General features: G+C 40.0%; 1 protein-coding gene across 4 annotated transcripts in view; it reads right to left on the bottom strand.

Moving 5' to 3' along the window:
• DOCK8 (dedicator of cytokinesis 8) overlaps positions 1-22,899 on the bottom strand; it is a 223,938-nt gene that overhangs the window by 129,446 nt on the left and 71,593 nt on the right. For all 4 annotated transcript variants that reach the window (XM_024734221.1, XM_024734220.1, XM_024734223.1 and 1 more), the window contains 2 exons: positions 8,134-8,257; positions 3,268-3,480 (listed from right to left, as the gene is read on the bottom strand). In XM_024734221.1, the coding sequence (XP_024589989.1) occupies positions 3,268-3,480; positions 8,134-8,257 (337 nt within the window). The remainder of the gene's footprint in view (positions 1-3,267; positions 3,481-8,133; positions 8,258-22,899) is intronic.

Below are 22,899 nucleotides of genomic sequence, written 5' to 3'. Positions count from 1 at the left end.
TCAGAACTTTGGGATCCTTTTTAAAAAGCTTTTCACTTGGAGAATTGTAAACATATACAAAGGTAGAGAGAAGAATGTAACGAACCACATTTACCTATCACCTAGCTTTAACAGTTTCGACTCATGGGCAACTTGGTTTCATCTATACTCCCTCTTACTACCTTCCCCCATTCAGTGTTGGAAGCTTAGAAGCAAGGCCCCACATATCATATATTTTCATCTGTGAATATTTCAGTACAGATCTCTAAAAGATAAGGACTTTTTAAAAACATGTACCATAATACTATTATTACTTTTTAAAAATTAAAACTAATTTCCTATTGTCACGAAATATGTAGTCAGTTCCAAACTTCCCCAGCTGTCTCAGTTTTTTTTACAGTTAGTTTGTTAATTCAGGTTCCAAACAAAGTCTACATATTCATATATTTCCTAACTCTAATCTATATGAATTTCTTGCACCTTTACAGTTATCTGAAATGAGAATGAATTGCCAATAAAGCAGAAGAGGAAATGTGAAGTTGTACTGGATACCCGTTGTTTTCCTCTTCCTAGGAGGAAACAGATAGATATTTACAATGAGAGAGAGAGAAAGAGAGAGAGGGAGAAAGGCAGAGAGAGAGAGAGAGAGAGAGATCGTAAGAGAGAAAGCGATAATATGAGAGATGATGCTCTTCCATCAGCTGACCCAAGGATCCTGAGGCCAACTCTACATCTGCCTACTTGTGATTTCATTATGTGAGCCAATAAGTCCCTACCTTTTTTTCAAAATTGGTTTTTAGTTGGGTCCCATCACTTGCAACCAAAAGAGTCCTAATGCCAACTCCTCTACAATTTGGAGTATAGTGGCACCCTTCTTATGGATCAACATATAGGATGCCTTTTATAGAATCAGAGTGAATCAGGGAAAACACTCACCTCATAGAAGCTTGGTGGTTGAATTCTACTTTTGCCTCCCCTGTATACTCAGTCATAATTTGGATGTAAGAGTTCATCTCTCTTCTAACTTTTTTTCGTCAGGAAATAAAGTAATAATAATATAAAATAATTTCACTAATGTGTCAAAAAATTCAGCACTTGTAATCATTTCATGGTAGGCCAGAAAGTTACCCTTTTTTCTACAGGACTTTCTCTGGAGAAAGTACAAGTTAGAAGAACAGATGCAATTTCTGTGTGTACAACTCCAACACATTAAAGGGCTGGTATAGAAGCCCTCTAACATTTTAGACTTAGCAATTTCCAAATAACCTATACACTAATCACAAAGCATTCCTCTCCACTTAGTATGGCAGGCCCCATTAGGACATCTGCTAGATCATAACTTTTAGTCTCAATTGAGTTTCTGCATTGTTTAAAGACCATAAAACAAAATTCCTTCAAAATAGTCTATGATTCATCCTTGTAATCAAGCCTGGATATCCTCCCATTTAATCTCATGAAGGAGACTTTAATGAGCTGATGTCTCACTGGAAGTCTTCTCCTCACTCTTTAACTGTTTTCTCTCTACTTGTGTCCATTTTGGGTCTTTATTACCTTTTGGCACCTCCATCATGGAACTGGGAGGAAGAGGAATGCAAGTGAAGGTCATATCAGTCAGACATAATATTTCTTGACAAATTTGGTAAGAAGTTTTAAAGCTGTAGATGGAAACTGAAAAGTTACAAGATGTGATTGTTTATGTCATCTTTGGATTTCCATTAGGTGTGCTAATATACCAGGTAGCCATATATAGATAAATAAACAGTTAAACATAAAATTTGGAGTTAATGGGTTTGGATTCCCCATTCTATAATTCAATCTACCTGCTGTATCTTGAATAAGTTATTTAACCTCTCTGATTCTTACTTTGTAATCTGAAGATGGAGATGATAGCACTGCCCACATAATTCATATTTATTTTTAATCTGCCTCATTCAGAAGAGGATTCGAGGCCCCTGACAATTAAAAAAAAGGATTTGAGGCCATTGCAAATAAAATAAATAGACGAGAAAACCAAGGTGGTTGGAAAATAAGGATGAGAAAAAAAGAAAGCTGAAGTAAATTCAGGACACCAATAAGTAAGCCACCAGATTTAGTAGAGGTGAACAGAAATTTGACTCCAAGTAACGAATTCTGTGGAGCTGATTACAAGATGTGACAATCTCTAAGCATACACGTTTTCTCAGTGGGAGCATAATTCTTCTTTGTCTGAAGGCTTGAGGGACCATTTTTCTTAGATCCTCATTGAGGCGGGTGCTGCATGATGAGTAGGTCAATATCCTCAATAATATTTGCACAGTGGACATATCATATCAAATAACTGCTGTTTCCCTTATCGTCTTTTTTTGCTGACCACTAGTAAGCTCATCGAAGGGCAAATAAGCAAACAATTCACAGGGGTGGGGGATTCACAAGGTGTGAGAATGAGGCTCCCTGATGGTTTTGATTGATCCTAAGATCCCATTTCAAATACATAGAGGCATGGAAGGATGGCATACCTTTTATGCAAAATTTCCCTAAATCTTATTTCTTGCAACTCAGCTTTTAATAAAATTTGGACAGCAAAGATATATTGTGGTAATCTGTTTCTGGCAAGACGCAGAAATGAAGATATTCTGACATGCAGAACGGGAGACTGTGAGCCTCTTATAAAGGAGCCTGAACAGGCCTGAATAACGGTCATCTGCCATCCCATCCAAAGTGCCCCCGGGAGCGACCACAGGCAAAGCCTAAATCGAGTTGTTTCAGGTCAGCTCCACTATACAGAGTAGACAATCAAGACCTGGGTGTTCTATGCATTGGGAACCTCACTATGATTATTTTCGACTGGAATGCTTTCAAAGCAGGTCTCTCTGGTTGCTCACAGAGACCATCCAACAAAAAACAAAAAATCTTAACAAAGCACTAACGAGCATCAAGGATTAAGTAATACATGTATTGATAGATTAGCCGCAAAACACACCTTCAAGTAACTCAGTGGTTTGACTGGCTGAGTGGGCTGACTGCATGTAGACCCTTGGAATGTTCTGAGGATTAAATGAGACAGTATCAGTGAAAGTGTTTTGTAAAGCGCTATGAAAATCCTAGTTGTTATTAAGGAACCTCGTCTGTATGATTGATCAATAATTTGCTCTGCTGTTACACAGGCTTGCCTTAGTGAAAAGAACAGCCCAGAAATTACACAAGTAAGCATCCTGACATTACTATACAGTAATGACAAACAATAATATTTTCCTGGAGCCTCCCTGTGTCTTCACTGAAATTCCCCAGCATAAAGATGGTCACACCCACCTCATCCACTGATGGGTAAAGGGCAAAGAGCTCGGCCTGCCGATTGGTCCTCCGGGCCTCCTCATTCTGCTTCTCAAAGTCCTCGGCACTCACTTGTTGCACGAGGTTTTTCAGCCGCAAGTCAGGCTGCAGGCTGCGGAGGTCAAAGTCACAGGCAGTGATGGGGCCTTTCCCAGATACATCGCACAGCATGTTCAAGTGGCAGGGGCCTGCCTGTGAAAAAAGACGTGTCTTGGTGAGAGAGATCGTGGGTCTAAAATGAGAACTAAAGGCTCTGGAATGTCTCAAGACTGCTCCAATGTGAGATTGCAGAGTTGGGCCTCAAAGAATTTCTGACAAGAATCACATCATAACTTCCTGGACTGGGTATCCTAAAATTAAATGTATCCTTCCTGCCTGGAAGCAGGTAATTAACTCATCAGATGTAGATACACCTGTTCTTGAGGAAAAGTTTGGGAACAGTTCTGTATTGCTGTTAGTTTGGGGCATGTTCTTTTCTGGAGATTGGGAGCCAAACCTCTTATGAACCCTACTCATGTCTTGTGCTCAACCAGAACAGAACTGGAACAAGGTGTTTAAAAAAAGCGGAGACTGGACTGGGGAATAAAGGGACCTCATCCTAATCCCAACTCCAGAGCTTGGCTTTCGAAACTGGAAAATGAGACGATCTATGAGAAGCCTTCAAAATTAAATTTTATATAAACTCCAAAGCTGAATAGTATGTTTCCGAAGACAGAGATGTGGGCACGGGAACAGTTTCCTACAGGACTGTAGTAACAGTTACAGGAATAAACACCAGGGAAAAAAAAAAAAGAGTGTTTGCTATTCCAGCAGTATTCACTCAGCTGCAGTGTGTTTGAAAAAAACTGTCTTATTTCAGTCACAAAGTGGCCACTTCATTCCACTATAAATGTCCTGGAAATTGGGAAATGGATACCTAACTACAGACTTGGCAAAAAACATACAATCATAATCAAGAATATGTTGTAAGAATAATAGATGGATCTGTTATAAACTCCTGTAAAATTTACAGTATAATGTTATTCTCAAAGTACTATTACATGGACATACTACTGTACAATATCTCCATAATATATATTTTTGGTGACATCTGTCTACGTCATAAAAGTGTTACTCTCCTAGATCATAAATTTTATCTAAACTGAATGTGTTAACAATAATCAATGGTAATACTTTAATTATTAATACTTTTGTTCATCTTAGAATTTGTAAGATGCTTGGGAAACTGAATTGGATTTCCCAACACTCTTTAAAAGGATGTAAAGATGTAGATAGATAGATAGATAGATAGCTATTGATGTCTTTATCTATCTTCAGAATTTATTCTAAGGCCACAACTGGACAAGTGAGCAAAGATGTGAGGACAAGAGTATCTCTGGAACTCTGTAATAACAAAATAATAGAAACAACCTAAATGCCCCCCTCAAGAAGAATCTATTCAGATTAAGAGATGTTGGAACTCTCATACAGTGGAACATTAGGCAGCCATTAAAAAACAGAAAAATGTGCTGCCATTGGAAGAGAAAGATGATCATAGTATATTGTCTTGTTAATAAAAAAGGAAATTATACAATATTGTATATAATTTTTATGAAATATTATGTGTATCATGGATTCACATCATATATATATTTAACTTATGAAATTCAGGCATTTGGCCTCGCAATTCCACTCAATAAGGTGCATAAAAATGATTGAAAAGGGCTTCCCTGGTGGCGCAGCAGTTAAGAATCCGCCTGCCAATGCAGGGGACACAGGTTCGATCTCTGGTCCGGGAAGATCCCACATGTCGCGGAGCAACTAAGCCCGTGTGCCACAACTACTGAGCCTGCGCTCTAGAGCCCGTGAGCCACAACTACTGAGCCCCCGTGCCACAACTACTGAAGCCCGCACGCCTAGAGCCCGTGCTCCACAACAAGAGAAGCCACTGCAATGAGAAGCCCGCGCACCGCAACGAAGAGTAGCCCCCGCTCACCGCAAATGGAGAAAGCCCGTGCGCAGCAACGAAGACCCAACGCAGACAAAAATAAATAAATTTAAAACAAATGATCGAAAGGGAGGATGTTGCTGGACTGAGCCTCTCTCCACGATGAGTATTAGTCTGATACTTAAAACCACACCTCTCTTGTATAACTTGGCTCTGAAACCCAGCCGATGACTTGAGTGCTGTGTTAGTGTGCTGAAGAAATGTGTGTGCTTTATGGCTGCGCTGGACACTCACCTTTTGAATTTACCCTTTTCTGCTCTGCTCTGTGGTGCTGGGTCTGCAACTCAGCAAATCAGCATTTCTGCTTTGCTCCTTCTCCCTTTAGGTTCTGCAAACAGGGAGCACTCCAGGGAGACTGGATGGCTGGGGGAGGGAGAAGGGACTGACCCTTTCCTCTCTGCCTGCAGTTTCTCTCACCTTGGTTGTGGCCATTGGTCCTAGTCTTCCGTTTCTCTGGCACTTCCAGAACAGCCCTCATCTTACCTTCCTTGGAGGTATCAGCACCAACTGGGCAATTCCTTCTCCCAGGAGGTCTAAGTCCAGACTCCCAGCCCCTGTGAGGTCTCTCCTCTGACGACACCAGTGACTAGGCTGCGCCCCCTCCTCAGATATTTGAGTCCTAGCTCTGAGGCCCCTCTTCTGAGCTGCTAGGTTCTGATAACTCCAAGCTCCTCCCACTAGACCCATGGTTCTCAAACATGGTCCTGGGACCAGCAGTATCAGCAACTCCTGGGAAATGCTATTTAGAAATGCAAATTCTCGGGCTTTCCTGGTGGCGCAGTGGTTGAGAGTCCGCCTGCCGATGCAAGGGACACGGGTTCATGCCCCGGTCCGGGAGGATCCCACGTGCCGCAGAGCAGCTGGGCCCATGAGCCATGGCTGTTGAGCCTGCGCATCCGGAGCCTGTGCTCCGCAGCTGGAGAGGCCACAACAGTGAGAGGCCCATGTACCGAGAAAAAAAAAAAAAAAAAAGAAATGCAAATTCTCAAGCCCCACTCCAGACCCAGTGAATCAGAAACTCTGGAGTGGGGCCCAGCCATCTGTGTTCCGACAAGCCCTTCAGGGGGTTCTGATGAAGCTTAGGTTTGAGAACCACTGCCATAGACCCCAGGCTTAGGGTGGCGCGCTGTTTCTTGTAGTTACAATTTCTGTATGACTTCAATTTTCCTTTTTGGTTCTCGCAGTCCTCCAAAATGTGTTTAACCATTTCCCTATGTTGAATTTCTTCTGTGGAAATACCTAGTGTTTCTTCTGTCTGACTGATACAAGGAACAATTTAGTTGGTCAGCTACATGATGAAAGCTGAATTTAGTCAAAATTACCAATGAAAAACCCCGAAATTCCCACAGAGGACAGCATACAGATATCCCATTCCTCAGTAAGCCCACCAGGTTCAGCACTGGAATTGATGGCGGATTCCTCTGCAGAGATAAGTAGTCAGCCTGACTGTAGTCTGAAAAATAGGTATTATTTAAAACCTCTAGTCATATTCAGCATGGCGAGATGCTTGTGTTATGAGGGCACCAGGAAGCTGAAAACTATACTGGTTTAGAAGTCCTGTGCAAACTTGGACACATTTCTTCCTCTATGTTTTATTTTTCCTACCTATAAAATGGATAGATTGGACCAGAGCACTGGTTTTTAGAATCTTTTTAAAATTGTGTCAAGTATATATGCAACATAAAATTTACCATTTCATCATTTTTTAATGTACAGCTCAGTAATGTTCATTACATTCACATTGTTGTTCGACCAGTCTCCAGAACTCTTTTCATTCTGTAAAACTGAAACTCTATACCCATTAAACTATAACTCCTCATTCCCACCCCTCCCCAGCCCCTGGCAACCACCGTTTTACCTTTATATATCTATGAATCTGACTACTCTAGGTACCTCATATAAATGGAATCATAGGGCTTCCCTGGTGGCGCAGTGGTTGAGAGTCCGCCTGCTGATGCAGGGGACACGGGTTCGTGCCCCGGTGCGGGAGGATCCCACATGCCGCGGAGCGGTTGGGTAAAAAAAAAAAAAAAAAATGGAATCATACAGTATTGGTTCTTTTGTAACTGGCTTATTTCACTCAGCATAATGTCTTCAAGGTTCATCCCCATGTTGTAGTATGTGTCAGAATTTCCCCCCTTTTTAAGGCTGAATAGTATTCCATTGTATGTATATGCCACATTTAGTTTATCCATTCATATGCCCATGGACACTGGGCTGTTTCCCCCTTTTGGCTACTGTGAATAACGCTCTATGAACACAGGTGTATAGAGCACTGACTTCTAAACTGTAACTACTCTGTAATAGTAATAATAATAATGACAACAGCAGCAGCAGCTGCCAACATTTATAGGGTGCAACGTGTGAGCTGGCATTGTCTTAAATGCTTTACACACATTAACGCATTTAATACTCAAACAACTTCATGAGTTGGGTACTTTTATCATCCTTGTTTTCCAGGAGAGGAAACTGAAGCCCAGAGAGTTGAGTTATCCTGTCTGAGGTTATAGAGTTGGTATGTGATAGACAGTCTGCCTCAGTGTGGAGCTTCCAATCATGCTGCAGCCTGCCTTAGGCCTGGGGACACCTCTGAGTCTCTGCAGGAATCATTATAGGGATGGGCCCAATTTCCCCCCTCCCCAGTTAGAGCCCCTCCACTTTTATCTATTTTCATTTGAACACCAATGTCTATAGCTACAGACAAGTTTGAAAAAAAATATCACTGACTCAAACGGTAGAACTCCTCCTATTCCAATATTCTATGAGTCTAGCCTTTTTATTAGTTTAAAAAAAGATTGACAGCGTGCCATGGAAGAACGTCCAGTAACCTGGCAACTGTGTTTGTTGATAGGAAATACCTGAGAGCTGGGTTCACTGCACTCCAAGGTTTCTGACTCAAACATCTGTTTCTGAAGCGTCTTGTGAAAATCTTTTCGGGATCCAGTCTTTTTAAAGCCGCAAATCTCCGAACTTCCTTGGTTTCTTTCATTGTTGTTATTAAATAAGAGAGTGTGGAAGGAGGGAGAGGGAGAGGGAGAGAGAGAGAGAGGCAAAATCATTAGATTAAAATAAAGGTAATGGCTTAAGTGCAGACATGGTGCTGAAAGATCTTGCAAAGAGAGGACCATTTGTAATTCTTCACATCTAATTATGCACCAGGCCTAACACAAGGCTCTGTTGTAATGACATACAAACTTGCCTCCTGGCTGGCTCACTATTAAAGGCAGGAGTGGCCTGGGAAAATGCCACTTCAGCAGTGCGGCCATTTCAGCTGTGGGGCATTTGGCTCCAAGCTGAAGCTAAACTATGACCCTAGTGTAAGAGGCTGGAATAAATCTAGCAAAGTGCAGACGCAGCGAATAAAGGTCGTTTGAAGATAAAAATAGAGGAAAACATTTAATCTCCAAATCAATGTTCTTAGTAATGAAGAAAAAAGGCAGGACATGGCTAAGAAAAAATAGAAATAAATGATTTATGTACCGAAAGTCTTTGCTGCTATTCTCAGTCGCCACTCCATGCACGCCATTAAACTTGTGTTTAAAAAATGTTGCAAATATTATATATCACTTATATGTAGAATCTAAAAAATAATTCAAATGAATCTATACAAAACAGAAACAGACTCACAGACATAGAAAACAAAGTTACGGTTACCAAAGCAGAAAGGGGGGGTCATGAATTAGGAATATGGGATTAACAGATACAAACTACTACACATAAAATAGATAAGCTTATTTTTGTGTATGGTGTTAGGGATAATTTCATTCTTTTACATGTAGCTGTCCAGTTTTCCCGGCACCACTTATTGAAGAGACATTTTTCTCCATTGTGTATCCCTGCCTCCTTTGTCATAGATTAGTTGACCATAGGTGCGTGTGTTTATCTCCGGGCTTTCTATCCTGTTCTATTGACCTATATTTCTGTTTTTGTGCCAGTACCATATTGTCTTGATTACTGTAGCTTTGTGGTATAGTCTGAAGTCAGGGAGTCTGATTCCTCCAGCTCCATTTTTTCCCCTCAAGACTGCTTTAGCTATTCGGGGTCTTTTGTGTCTCCATACAAATTTTAAGATTTTTTGTTCTACTTCTGTAAAAATTGCACTGGTAATTTGATAGGGATTGCATTGAATCTGCAGATTGCTTTGGGTAGTATAGTCATTGGGATTGACATATATACACTAATGTGTATAAAACAGATAACTAATAAGAACCTGCTGTATAAAAAATGAATCAAAAATTCAAAAAAATAAAATAAAATAGATAAGCAACAAGGATTTACTGTATAGCACAGGGAACTATACTTAATATCTTATAATAACCTATAATGGAAAATATTCTGAAAACATATATATATATATATATATATATATATATATATATATATATATATATATATATATATATATATATATACACATATACATATATAACTGAATCACTTTGCTATGCACTTGAAGCTAACACACTATTGTAAATCAACTATACTTCAATTTTAAGAAATGTGTCGCTATGGAAAGGGTTTAATATGATGTCTAGCACTGTCACTGGAGAAAGAAGTGAGACCATCACAAAAAAGGCAACAGATATACGCTGTCAAATAATAACTATAGAAACCAACATGTGTATTCCCCATTGTTATGACTCAAAGGCCTCCTGGAAAACATGCTGCAGACTCAACCACACAAACATGCACCTGTTTTGATTTCCCACACTATCAGGAAACCACTGAGCAAGCTGGTAAAGGGATGTGAAATGAGGTTAGGACTTATTAGGCAGATCAGATGGAAGACAGGTAAAGCAGGAAATGTAGGAGAGCTACTAGCAATGATCCAAATACTGTTTATAACTCTTTGGGAGGGGCGAAGTGTTGGGTTATACACAGTGGCACAGAGCAAGTATTCAATACTAAGTAAAAGAGGCCAGGAAAAAAATAAAAAGATAACTGCATGATTCCATTTATATGACGTTCTGGAAAAGGAAAAACTATAGAGACAGAAAAGAGATCAGTGGCTTGCCAGGGTCTGGGAGTAGAGAAAGGGGTTGACCACCAAGAGGCCTGGGGGAATTTGGGGGGTGGGTGGGGCGTGGAACCGTTCTGTATCTTGATTGTAATAGTGGTTACACAACTGTATGCATTTGTCAAAACTCACAGAACTTTAGTCTAAAAAGAATGAATTACAATTACCTCCAAATCAATGGACAGTTTCGGATTATGCCTGGCATTAATTAGGGTAGTATGTACATTTAATAGTCATTCAACATAAGGGCTGATACTTCGCTGCGGTTTATTATAGGATGGTGGTCTCACTGAAGCAGGAGTGAATGGATTTAAGTCCTGGCTCCACAGCTTACAAGCTGTGTGACTTAAGGCAAATTAGTCTACTTCTTTGTGCCTCAATTTCCTTATCAAGATAATAAGAATTAGAATAATACCTAGGTCATCAGTTCTACTGCATGCAATAAATAAATTCTCATATGTAAAATACTTAGAAGATTTCTTGGCTTATGGCCATAATTCAGTAAATATCTGCCACTACTTAATGATGTTTATTAAATAGTATTAGAGAATATGGCTCAATTATATGCCAATTGTCCCTGTCAGTGGACAAGTAATCCAAATTAGACCAATGAATAAGATACTACAAGCAAAGGAAAAATAAAAAAAGGTACAACTCAGTATTGTTGAAGATTTCTTTTAATGCAATGGTCCAGGATAGATTTCACATCATAGGCACTAAAATGTATGTATTCATGGAATAAGGATAAGATTTGAAAAATCATAAGAATTATACCTTAGGGCTATTCTAGTTCCAATTCAACCTATGCAAAATATTCCTTTCAAGTGAAATAAGATTTTCTGAGGACTTTAGAAAATGCACTTATCTTAGTATGTCAGAGGAATGAACCCCAAACTCTATCTCATATAGTTAAATGCATCACAGGGGAATAAAAAACTACTTTCCTCTGGAGGACCATGCTTAATGAAGCCGCTTTGCTTTCTATGGATGTCTTTTTTTTTTTATATACAGCAGGTTCTTATTAGTTATCTATTTTATACATATTAGTGTATATATGTCAATCCCAATCTCCAAATTCATCCCACCACCACCAGCAGCCCCCCCGCACCTCTGCTTTCCCCCCTTGGTCTATGGGCATGTCTTTGTCATCCATAACCATACAGTCAAACACTGATTTAGTTAGCTCTTTTATTCCTCAATTATCTCCTTGCTGATATTACATTTCTCTATAATACCTAGGAATAGTCTTTTATGTCCTTGCTATGTGTGATAATGGCTTTGAATCCCACTTAGGGGGCAGAGGAGTAGAGTAATGGCCACTTGTGTTCCCTCCCACTCTCATAATTCTATAGGACATCTGCCACTCAGATCCTATAATTGAGACTTTTAAATCAGACAAATAGTGCCGCTCATGCAGGACAGAGGAAAGTTTTAGATTTTAACTTAGCTGGGAAAAATTAAAACTACACAGAAGCACAAAGTACTGTTCTCCTTTTGGGAGAAATGTATTTTCCGACTTGAACTGTTTGCCTCTGTTACTTAGACTGGAAGATGCCTTGAATTAATTTCACTTTATCTTTTTCATGTCTATAGCACAAAGTTTTGTGTCCTTGCTCTAAAAATCATAGCACTTTCTCCTTCATGCCTTTTGCAAATGACCGTTAATCTAATGAATAGAACGGTGCCACGGTTGCTTGTTTATCTCATCTTATTTCCATATACTTTTGACAATTTTGTATGTATTGCTGTTTACTGGCATCCTTTGGGTGATGGTAAATACTATAAGCATTATTTTCTCTGTAATTTTCTTTAATGAACTAAAGAGAGAATAACTTAAGAATGTGTTTGGTGTCTTGGTGGAGAGTAAAACTCTGAAGTAATTAAACTTGTTGACATGCTATTTATTCTTGGTGTATTACCCATAGTGACAGTGAAACATTTCACGGGTGTTTTGAGCAGCACATAAAAGCCCTTAGACTTTGTCTTTCATCCTGGGTGATTAAGGTAATTCTGAAGGAAGGTCATGCTCAAGGAGAGCTGGGATATCAAGGAATGGGGTATCATCTGTTTTATTACTCCATATTTTACTCCCAGTGAACTGGTAAATAATTAAAATTCAAACACATCTGTGCATATAATTCAGTTACTCCCAAAACACCATAAAAATGTCTCCCTGATCAATAACTGCTTATTATGACATGCATTTGTTGCTCTGGCTGTCAAGGTGCTTAGCTATCTGCTTTCTGAAAGTATGGAAGGCAAGCCAGGCTCATCAGCCTATGCAGTGACAAAGAGCAATCCAGCTGTGGAAATCACTGTGCCACTCTTGACTTCTTACACGCAGACTCCCCATCCCCATAAATCCACTCCCACGAAAGCCCAATTCAAAGGCCAGCACTTGCACCAAGCCTTCCCTAACCTGGCCAGAAGTAACTGCTCCCTTCTCTGAATTTTCAAAGCATGTTGTTTGTATTTCTCTTAGAAGCTTTTATAATATTCTATGTTACAGTCTAATTACTTGTCTAAATTGTTATCTCCCCTGCTAAATATGTGCTCTCTCTCACTAGACTATGACTTCGCTGAGGACAGGGCCTCCTTTAGCGATAGGTTTCCTGTGTATTCCTCTTTGCATCTTCTTTGGTGCCTTATTCTCAGGAGATATTTTCTAAACATTTGTTGAATGGGAGAACGAATGCAACTCTAACAAGCAAATATCTATATCGTTTTCCTCTCACACAAGTGTTCTCAAATCTGTCAGATCCAACACTGTCTTTCTCTGTAACAAATGTTTTATAATGCCACCTTTAAAACCCATCAACTTACTCATTTTTAGAAGTCAATAAAATGTCCCAGCTGTTACAGAAATGAGAAATAAAAGAAACATAATACCTAAAATAGCATGTATGTAAATACGCAAATGCTTGGACATAACTACACCAGAGGACATAATGAAATAGCTGTTTGCACCTGTAGGAAGAATCGTTGTAAATATAACACCTACAAAAGCAGACTGCAACAGATGTGTTGTATGGGTGACTCAAACACCACAAAGCAGCACTGCTGTCAGTAATGTGATTTTCCAAAATGGGGGAAAACTCTTGTAGAGCTCTAATCAGCACAAAGTTTAACTTCCCCTATATTTACACGATAGTTGTTTTCCTGAAAAATTCAGTGCAAAAATATTTGTAAGATGGAATAGAGGCTTGGCTCAGATATTTACAGACTGGTGTTTCACCACCCTGAATGTCCAGCAGGACATTTGATAGTTGTGTTGGATGTTGAATTGGGGATGATCCTTCATTGTATGTGATGCCCCATGCATTGCAGGGTGTGAAATGCAGTAGCCCACGCCAGCCATTGAGACAATTAAAAACAGAAACATTAATTACCCTCATTGAGAACCATTGCTACTAAGATATTAGAAAACTGGAATCCCCAAATCCAATCTAAACCATAGTTTTAGCAGCACATCTGGGAAAGGATATCCACCAAGACTTCCTGGAAGGGGTGAAATGCAGCAAGTTTAACCGGGACCACAGCATCATTCACGTGTTTATTGTTTGGGGGGAGAATTCTACTAGCGGAAAATCCTAAAGTGAGCACTTTTCAGAGTTCTACTTTTGGTTTTGGTAGAAAGTAAATTTCTCATATAGAAATTATTATATAGTTTAGCAGAAACAGGGATGTTAGGAGATTTTAAATTCAACATATCCACAAAATAAGGGTATCTAGATCTATAATACATGCACTGGTATTGCATCTAATGGTATTATCATTGATGATAATATAGCTATCATTTCTTGGACTGGTAATTGTCTTAGTGATTGTCTACCTGATTGTCTTAGTTGAGATTCCCTAGAAGCTGAGCCTGAGGCAGGGACTCAGGTGCATGTGATTTTTGATTGTGTGTTCTTGAAGAAAAGCCTGTAAGAGAGATAGGGAAGCAGAAGGAGTCAACTAAGGATGAGAGCTCAGATAAATTCTTGGCCTGATACGCAGGGTGCTCTGGAAGGATCACATTGCAAAGTTGTCCCACTGTCCCACTCTGAGACAAGAGGTGGGACTATGGTACCCATTGCACCAGTGCTATTGTGCCGGTCAGGCACTGGTCACCACCACCAATCCGAAGTGGGAGGTTAAGGGGCTGGGAGGTAGAGCGAATTGCTCAAATGTCTCTGGGCACAATAGCTCCTACACTCACGGCAGCTGCAAGATAAACTCATGGGACAGTAAAGGGGACCCACTAACAGTCTTTATTACAATGCCAGGCACCTAACATATATTATTTTCCTTTTATTTTGAAACAAACTCAAATTTACAGAAAACTTGCAAATATAGTACAAAGACCTTTCCCCCTCTCAAACTATTTGAGAGTAAGTTGCTGACCTAATTCTCCATTATCCCTGAATACTTCAGTGTGTAACTTCTACAAACAAGGACATTCTCCATGGTAATTAGTATTCAACCATCACATTCAGGAAATTAACACTGATACATTATTACCATCTAATCCTCTGACCCCTTTCAGCTTTCACCAAATGTCCCCCAAATGCCTTTTAGAGCAAAAGGATCTAGTCCAAAGTCATGCATTGCATTTATATGTCACATTTCTTTACTCTTATTCACTCTGGAACAGTTCCTCAGTGTTTCCTTGACTTTCATGACCTTAAGATTATAGGCCAGTTATTATTTAGAAAGTCCCTCCATTTGGGTTTGATTGTTGTAAATGCCCCATTCCTCATCAAGCTTTCAGTTTGATTTGTATCAATATGGATTCACAGTTTCCTATTTTATTCAACATATCTTAATCCATCTCTATTATTTATTTTGGTGCTATAATTATCCTCAATTTGACCAGTATGAATCCCTTCAGCTGGCTCTTACAACTTTTTACATGTCCCCAGCAGTCACTGATCACATCCTGCTTTCTGCCACAAGATATTCAGGCTGATCTTATACTTTCCTTTCCTCAACCCTGGAATCAGTCATTTCTCCAAGAAGCTCTGATTCTATTTAGTGGAAAATGGTTCTTAGAAGCCAAGATGTAGGTGTTGGGTGTGCTCATTGCTATTAAGGTGTTGCTCCTCCTATGTCTTCTCAGTGAACAGAGTTAGGTAGGGAGTGTGTGCGTGCGTGTGTGTTTGTGTGTGTGTGTGTTTTGAAAGCCAGGAGTTCATGTTGATCCTTGCAATCCCAATCTGACATCACAGTATCCATTCTAGTTTTCTTCCTTTCCATATTAACTTCCTTCTCAGATAGTGAAAAATCTAACACCTACTGTCCTTAATATACTTACTTACTTGATTAATCCCCTCAATGTAACCCTTGCTAACAGCACCCCTCCATGCCCACACATGTTGCCCTCCTTATATTCTGACTCTGACACCCTGCACTAGGCTTGCCCCCTGGCTCGACGTCTTCTTCAGTCTGCACTGACAGTTAGTGCCAGGCCACCCTCCCACAAGGACATCCTTGTCCCTTGCCTGGGCTCTGACACCTCGTGGTAGGCTTCTCCCCCATGTAACACCCCCTCATTCTACTCAGAATGTCTGCTCTGTTATCACATGCCAGGCTGCCCCAGGCTCAGATACCCCCCTCACACCACGTAGGTTCTGCTTCTCCATGCCAGGCGGCCCTTCTAAACGTGTGTCCTCCTCAGCGTGTTTGGCCTTCCACTCCTCATTCTGGCCCTCTTCAGCTACTCCCCACCCTGAGTCATGGATGGCTAGCTTGTTCTGATGGCTTCCACACCAAATTGTACAAGAAGGGAGAGGAAAGAAAGAGAAAAGCGTATAGGAAGGGGAAGAGGAAAAAGAAGAAGAGGAACATGTATTATTTTCCAGTCTTCACAATAAGCCTTCAAAATGAGCAACATTTCCCCCCATTTCACACTTGAGGAAACGCTGGTTCAGAGAGATGAAGTCACTTGCCCAGGGTCTCATAGACATTACATAAGAAGCCAGCATCGGGACCCAAGTCTAGACTCTATCTACTCCATGACACTGCCTCTAAAGAGAATGCTCTCAAGATATGTTTGGTCTTTGGACTGTCCCCAAATGGGCAACGGTAGTGTTTGAAGAAAAGGAACACAGTTCTCTGGAGAAGCAATAGGTTGTGTTTATTTCATGAGAAATAGTCTTTCTACCATTTGGCTACTTGCCCATCTCTCTCTTGTCTGCAAATAGGCTCCACAGGAGCATGGCTTTATTTGGCTCAGATGTCCGGGTCGGGTAAGGAGGCTGGGACTCTGGTAGCTGATGGCACTCAGCCAGCAGTCTCACTACCTACCCCATGGTGGTTTCTGACTTTTGTGGCTGGCACTTCTGAAATGAGTCATCTTTACATGCTTGCCAACCCTTGGCCTCTCCTCTCCAGCCAGCTTTACCCTTGCTGTCACAAGGTAGCTTTGCAACTTTCTGAGATTTCAAAATGGGGAAGTAGATGCTAAATCTAGAATGAGGAAGGGGAACACAGTTTGCTCTGGTTTCAAATCCACAGCCATGGAATACATTTAGTCTTAATGCTTTCCATCCCCCAAATCCTGAGGGTGACACAGATATACGGTTAGAGTGTACACGTTGTGAAATGAACTTTTAACAGTATTCTGTAGCTCAGTTTTTTTTTTAAAATGCCCATTTGTTAGTGTCTTTGGGTGGTCCGGGTAAATGGCTTCAGAAAACATTCTAACAAAACGGAGGACAAAAAAGAAAGCATCTGCTTGCATAAAATAGCAAAAGAACAATAACCAAGTAAGTTTCATTTCTCCCAGATTTAAGTTTCTTTTGAGGAGAAAATCTGATACAAAATTTTTCAGATATGGTGTATGAACTCTTTATCTTAAAATCTTAAAGCTGGGGGAAATGTCCTAGAATTCAGCTCATGTCCATGCCATACCCGATGGAAAAAGAGGCGTAGAGAGAAGTGACTTGAGGAAAATGGAAGCAGGCACATGGCTGTAATTGGCAGGGGGGTGGGGATTCACTTGTAAGTAAACACTCTTGGAAATAAGTGCATTTTATGACACAAGGAAGAAAGCTAAAGACCAGAAATAGTTCTGGTCTCCAAGGCTACCACACATAAGGTCTTAAGCTAGGTTGTTTCTGGATTTTTATTCCTGTGGCCCACACCGGTTTCCTTATGAAGAAGTATGTGACACTGAACCTGTGACGTCAACATCCTCTGGAGTGTACACATCCTAAGAAAGGCAAAGGGCAAGTGTGAATTTTGAGTTTTAATTCACTGTTTTCTTTCCATCTTAGAACAAATTAACGTTAGTTAATTCCCTTGGGAACTTTTCCCCTTAAAATTGGATTTCTCAGGAAAAACACTCGCTAATTCAGTGTGTTGTCATTTAGGGTAGTGTAATCTTAGGAAGCAACTTAATGTTTGCCTATATTTTCCATTACTTTGAGTTGGGTGGTTTTTTTGCCAGGACATTAGATCACATGAAGCTTTTTATTTGAATCCTTAGGGAAAGCTCCCTAAGGATTTTATACACTAGAAAAGCTTACCCATTTGGCATACACATACATGTTGCTTAATGAATATTGGTGAGAATAACTTTGAAGAAGCTAGCAAGTTTATGAATGCCCATGTGAGGCTTTCTCTCAAAGATCTCTGTTAGAAAGTAGAAAATAAATATTATAAGATAAAATGAAGTTTGGTCACATGTGGATCTACTTTTTTTTTTTACCACTATGATTTGCACACTTAGAGCAACTGGAACCAAAATCACTTTCGTAAATATTTTAAATAGTTATTTCTTCTGAGGAATTGTTCGTAAAGGTCCCCCCAAACCCTCCGATGCTGTTGGTGGAAATATAAATTGGTGCAGCCACTATGAAAAACAGTATGGAGTTTCCTTAAAAAACTAAAAATAGAACTACCATACAATCCAGCAATCCCATTCCTGGGCATATATCTGGACAAAACCATAATTCGAAAAGATACATGCACCCGTATGTTCATTACAGCACTATTTACAATAGACAAGACATGGAAGTAACCTAAACTTCCGTCTACAGATGAATGGATAAAGAAGATGTGGTATACACACACACACACACACACACACACACACACACACTGGAGTATTATTCAGCCATAAAAAAAAAAATGAAGGGAATTCCCTGGTGGCAGAGTGGTTAAGAATCCGCCTACCAATGCAGGGGACATTGGTTTGATCCCTTGCCTGGGAAGATCCCACATGCCGCAGAGCAACTAAGCCCGTGTACCACGACTACTGAGCCTGCGCTCTAGAGCCCACAAGCCGCAACTACTGAGCTCGCACGCCACAACTACTGAAGCCTGTGTGCTTAGAGCCCGTGCTCCACAACAAGAGAAGCCACCACAATGAGAATCCCGCACACTGCAACGAAGAGTAGCCCCTGCTCAACACAACTAGAGAAAGCCCACGCGCAGCAACGAAGACCCAACGCAGCCAAAAAAACAAACAAAAAAGAACAGAATGCCATTTGCAGCAACATGGATGGACCCAGAGGATTATCACACTAAGTGAAGTCAGACAGAGAAAGACAAATATCATATGACATCACCTACATGTGGAATCTAAAATGTGATACAAATGAACTTATTTACAGAAGAAACAGACTCACAGACATAGAAAACAAACTTATTGTTACCAAAGGGGAAGAGGGGGGTAGGGATAAATTAGAAGTTTGGGATTAGCAGATACAAACTACTATATACAAAATAGATAAACAACGAGGTCCTACCGTATTGCACAGCTAACTATACTCAATATCCTATAATAAACCATAATGGAAAAGAATATGAAAAAGAATACATATACACATTTTTCACAATAAAGGCTGTTTATTATCATTATTATTCCCTGGGGACACCCTCCCTGATGCCCCCAACCAAGTTAAACCATCTCATTAAAGACATCTACAGCGCTGCGGGGTGCTCCCCTTCCAACTCTTATCTAGTGCTTTCTGCCCTCCTAGATCCTGAGCTCTGTAAAGGGCGCTGCCTCTGTCTTGTTCACAGCTGCAACCCCAGTGCCTAGGGCAGGCCAGACCCGCAGTTGATGCAAAACACATATTTGTTCCTCACTCCTTCCCTCAACAGGGCTGCCTCTGGCCAAGTACACAGAAGGGCACAGCCCTGACTTTAGCCACCTCAATGAGTCTGGTGTCTTCCGCACAGAACAAAAACCAACTTCAGGGCTTGCCTGGTGGCGCAGTGGTTGAGAGTCCGCCTGCCGATGCAGGGGACACGGGTTCGTGCCCCGGTCAGGGAAGATCCCACATGCCGTGGAGCGGCTAGGCCCGTGAGCCATGGCCGCTGAGCCTGCGCGTCCGGAGCCTGTGCTCCACAACGGGAGAGGCCACAACAGTGAGAGGCCCGCGTACCGCAAAACAAAACAAAACAAAACAAAACACAAGCTTACATTATTTAGCACATAAAATAACAAATTCAAAGGAGAGCTCATTAATTGCTAATTAACAACTGGTCAGCAACACTATTGTGACTTTCTCCAACTTCCCTGCCTATGAAGACACAGAAAAAATGGAAACTCACCAAAACAGATAACTTAATGCCGAAGTCTAGACAGAATCTCTGTGGATCAGATGCAGCTGGAAAGAGAAGGATGTACCATACTTTGCCTCCCCAAAGGGCAATGCAGAGGAAGGCACTATGTATTTTCCTTCCTGCCAGTCCCCGAACAGTCAATGTCTATAATAGTCAGGAATCTAAATTCTCCTTCTTCATTGTAGTGGCTTATCTATGAAGCCATTCACAGGTTCCACCTGGTTTTACTGAAATGAACTACCACCAGAACCACTACCTTCCTTGCCTTTCTCTTTCTACCATCACTCTGCAACCATATAGAAACAACTCATAGAAAACAACTAGCTGAATATGTATGTAGGGTTAGGAGATGAAGGGCACCTGGAAGAGTGTATTGGATTCTCCCCACAAATAAAATACTATGGATGCACGTGAGGGCAGAATGATCCTGGGAGGACTGTTCAATAGGAATTATAGCCTTTATGTTAGAGTATCAGATTTAGAGTACCAAAAGGTCAAACAGTGGGGTTGGAAAAGGTGCTTCCTCAGTTGAACACTAGTCAAAGCTTGCCAGAAACTGGCAACGAGTTTCAACGTTTCACACATCTACCTGTCCATTAGCTAATTTCTGGGAAACAAGCTGGTCCGTTACCCAAGTGCGCAGATAACGGGGCCAATGACAATCCCCATCCTCAGTATGTTGCCAAACATAAAGTTAAAACAGACATTGCTTTGTTTTGTGAAAATAAAAAGATACAAAACTTGCACAGAATAAATATACGAAAAACCACTGTTCCTACAGAAGAGATAAAAACAAATGGAGACACATGAGGGAACGGAAGCAATAATCAAAGTGGCTAATGGTCTAGTTTAACATTTTAATCCTAAATTCCTAGTAAATAATACTAGGTTTATGGATTAAATTTTAAGCATGACAGCAAAACTATAAATCATAAGGAAAACTGTCAATATAGATTTTACTAATAAATAATTTTGAATGTTAAAAAACTATAAACAAATTTAAAAGACAAAGAGTATCCTGGGTAAGGAATTTGTATTATATGACATACAAAGGGTTAATATCCTTACCGAATGAAAGCAGCCCTAAAGATAAACAAGACCAGACAAATACAGTAATAGAGATGCACAAATTTAATGAATAAGCAGAGCACCAAGGAAAACTTACAAACGGACGATAAATTTATGGAAAAAAAGATACCAAATTGAAACAAAGAAAATGCAAATAAAAGACAGCCATTTTACAAATAAAATTGGAAATTTATTAAAAGATAACATCCAATATTCTTGAGGATTCACGCATATCTTGCTAATAATCTTTCTGATATATTATTCCCAAATCCTTAAATTTGTGCATACATTTAAACACACAGAAACTCCTCTTGTAGGAATTTATTCCAAAAGGAAAAAAACCATAACTATACACAAGAATGTGGCTATACTGGGTATAACACTGAAAAACAGGGGATCATCTAAACATTAAAATTCTTTAAATAAATTTTTGTATAAATACATTATACAACCATTAAAAATTGTCTTGAGGAATAATATTTAATAGCAAGGAGATAGTTACCACTTAGTGTGAAGACTGAAAAAGCATGCTGCCAAATAGTATCATAATCGGACTTAATTTTTATGCAAATATATACAAAGAAATATGATCCAAAGGCAACACATCAAATGTTAATGGTGGTTATGTGTCTATAGTGAAATGGAGTGATTTTTGTTTTCTCTTTTTGTTTCGCTATGATCTCCAAAATTTTTACAATGAGTATTCTAAAAAGAGTCCTTTAAGTTTGTTCAAGATAGAGAAAAAAAATTCCATTGGGAATTGCCATGAAGAATGAAAAAGTGCGGTGTCCCAAATAGAAAATAAAAACCAAATGTAGTAAAATGGACCTTTCTATTTATTGCCCCTTCTCAGATTTCTTTCAAACCTTCATATCCAGAAAGTACCTCTACTTATAACATTTAAAAGCATGAGAACAACTTGTTCTGAAATCTTTTATTTATTACCAGCAAAGTATAATCTTATTTGACTGCCCGGCAAACTTGGTTTTCTATTCAAGTTAGAACAGATGATGGATTAGCATCTAACTTTCTCTTAATTACTTTATACAAGTGAAGCTTTCTCTTTCTCAGTTACTGAAAATAGTATGCATACTGACACTACTCCAAAACACATCACCACAAATTCAATGGTACCCTTCCAGGAGCTGGATAAAACCCAACCTCCAAAGTCTTTCATCATTTATCCCACAGACTGGAGTATAGGAGAGGTGAGGATATCAGAATTTCAAACTACTTGTGTGTTGTCACAGGTTCTCTGATGTTTCTCTAGTGGGGTGTGCCCCTGATTGCAGACTCTCCCCAGACAGCTCCCCAACACGTACACACATACAGGTTGCGAATTCCAGTGTGGGTAGATGCTTCTCATTAGAGGGTACTCTCCAGGTCATTGGCATGGAGACAAAAAGCTCAGGACAATGTCATAGAACATTTAATTAACCCAGGAGAGAAGGGCCTTTTTGACTAGAAAGCAAGCAAGTAATTTATTTCTTGGTCATAAATTTAAATGTGCCCTTTGAATCTGAGGCCAAATTTCCATTCATTAATCCCCACCCCCACCCCCCAGGAATTCATCAGAATAGAAGTAAAAGGGCTCTATTCTTTGTGTTTAAAATGTAACTTTCTCCTTCAGTAGGTGAATGAATGAACAAACTATAGTAAATCCATGCAGTGGAATATTATTCAGCGAAGAAAGAAATGAGCTATCAAGCCACAAAAACACACAGAGAAAGAAGGCAAAACTATGGAGACAGTAAAAAGATAAGCGGTTGCCAGGGAGGGAGGACCAGAGGGCACAGAGGGGATTTTTAGGGCAGTGAAACTATTCGGTATGACACTCCAGTGGTAGATAAATGTCATTTTACATTTGTCAAAACCACAGAATGTAAACACAAAAAAGCCCTACTGTAAACTATGGACTTTAGTTAATAATAATGGATTGGGCTTCCCTGGTGGCGCAGTGGTTGAGAGTCCGCCTGCTGAT

Source organism: Neophocaena asiaeorientalis, unplaced genomic scaffold (assembly GCF_003031525.2).
Source record: "Neophocaena asiaeorientalis asiaeorientalis breed wild unplaced genomic scaffold, Neophocaena_asiaeorientalis_V1.1 scaffold256, whole genome shotgun sequence".
Taxonomy (NCBI): Eukaryota; Metazoa; Chordata; class Mammalia; order Artiodactyla; family Phocoenidae; genus Neophocaena; species Neophocaena asiaeorientalis.
The sequence above is the reverse complement of the archived record's forward strand: the minus strand, read 5'-3'. Positions and strand labels throughout refer to the sequence as shown.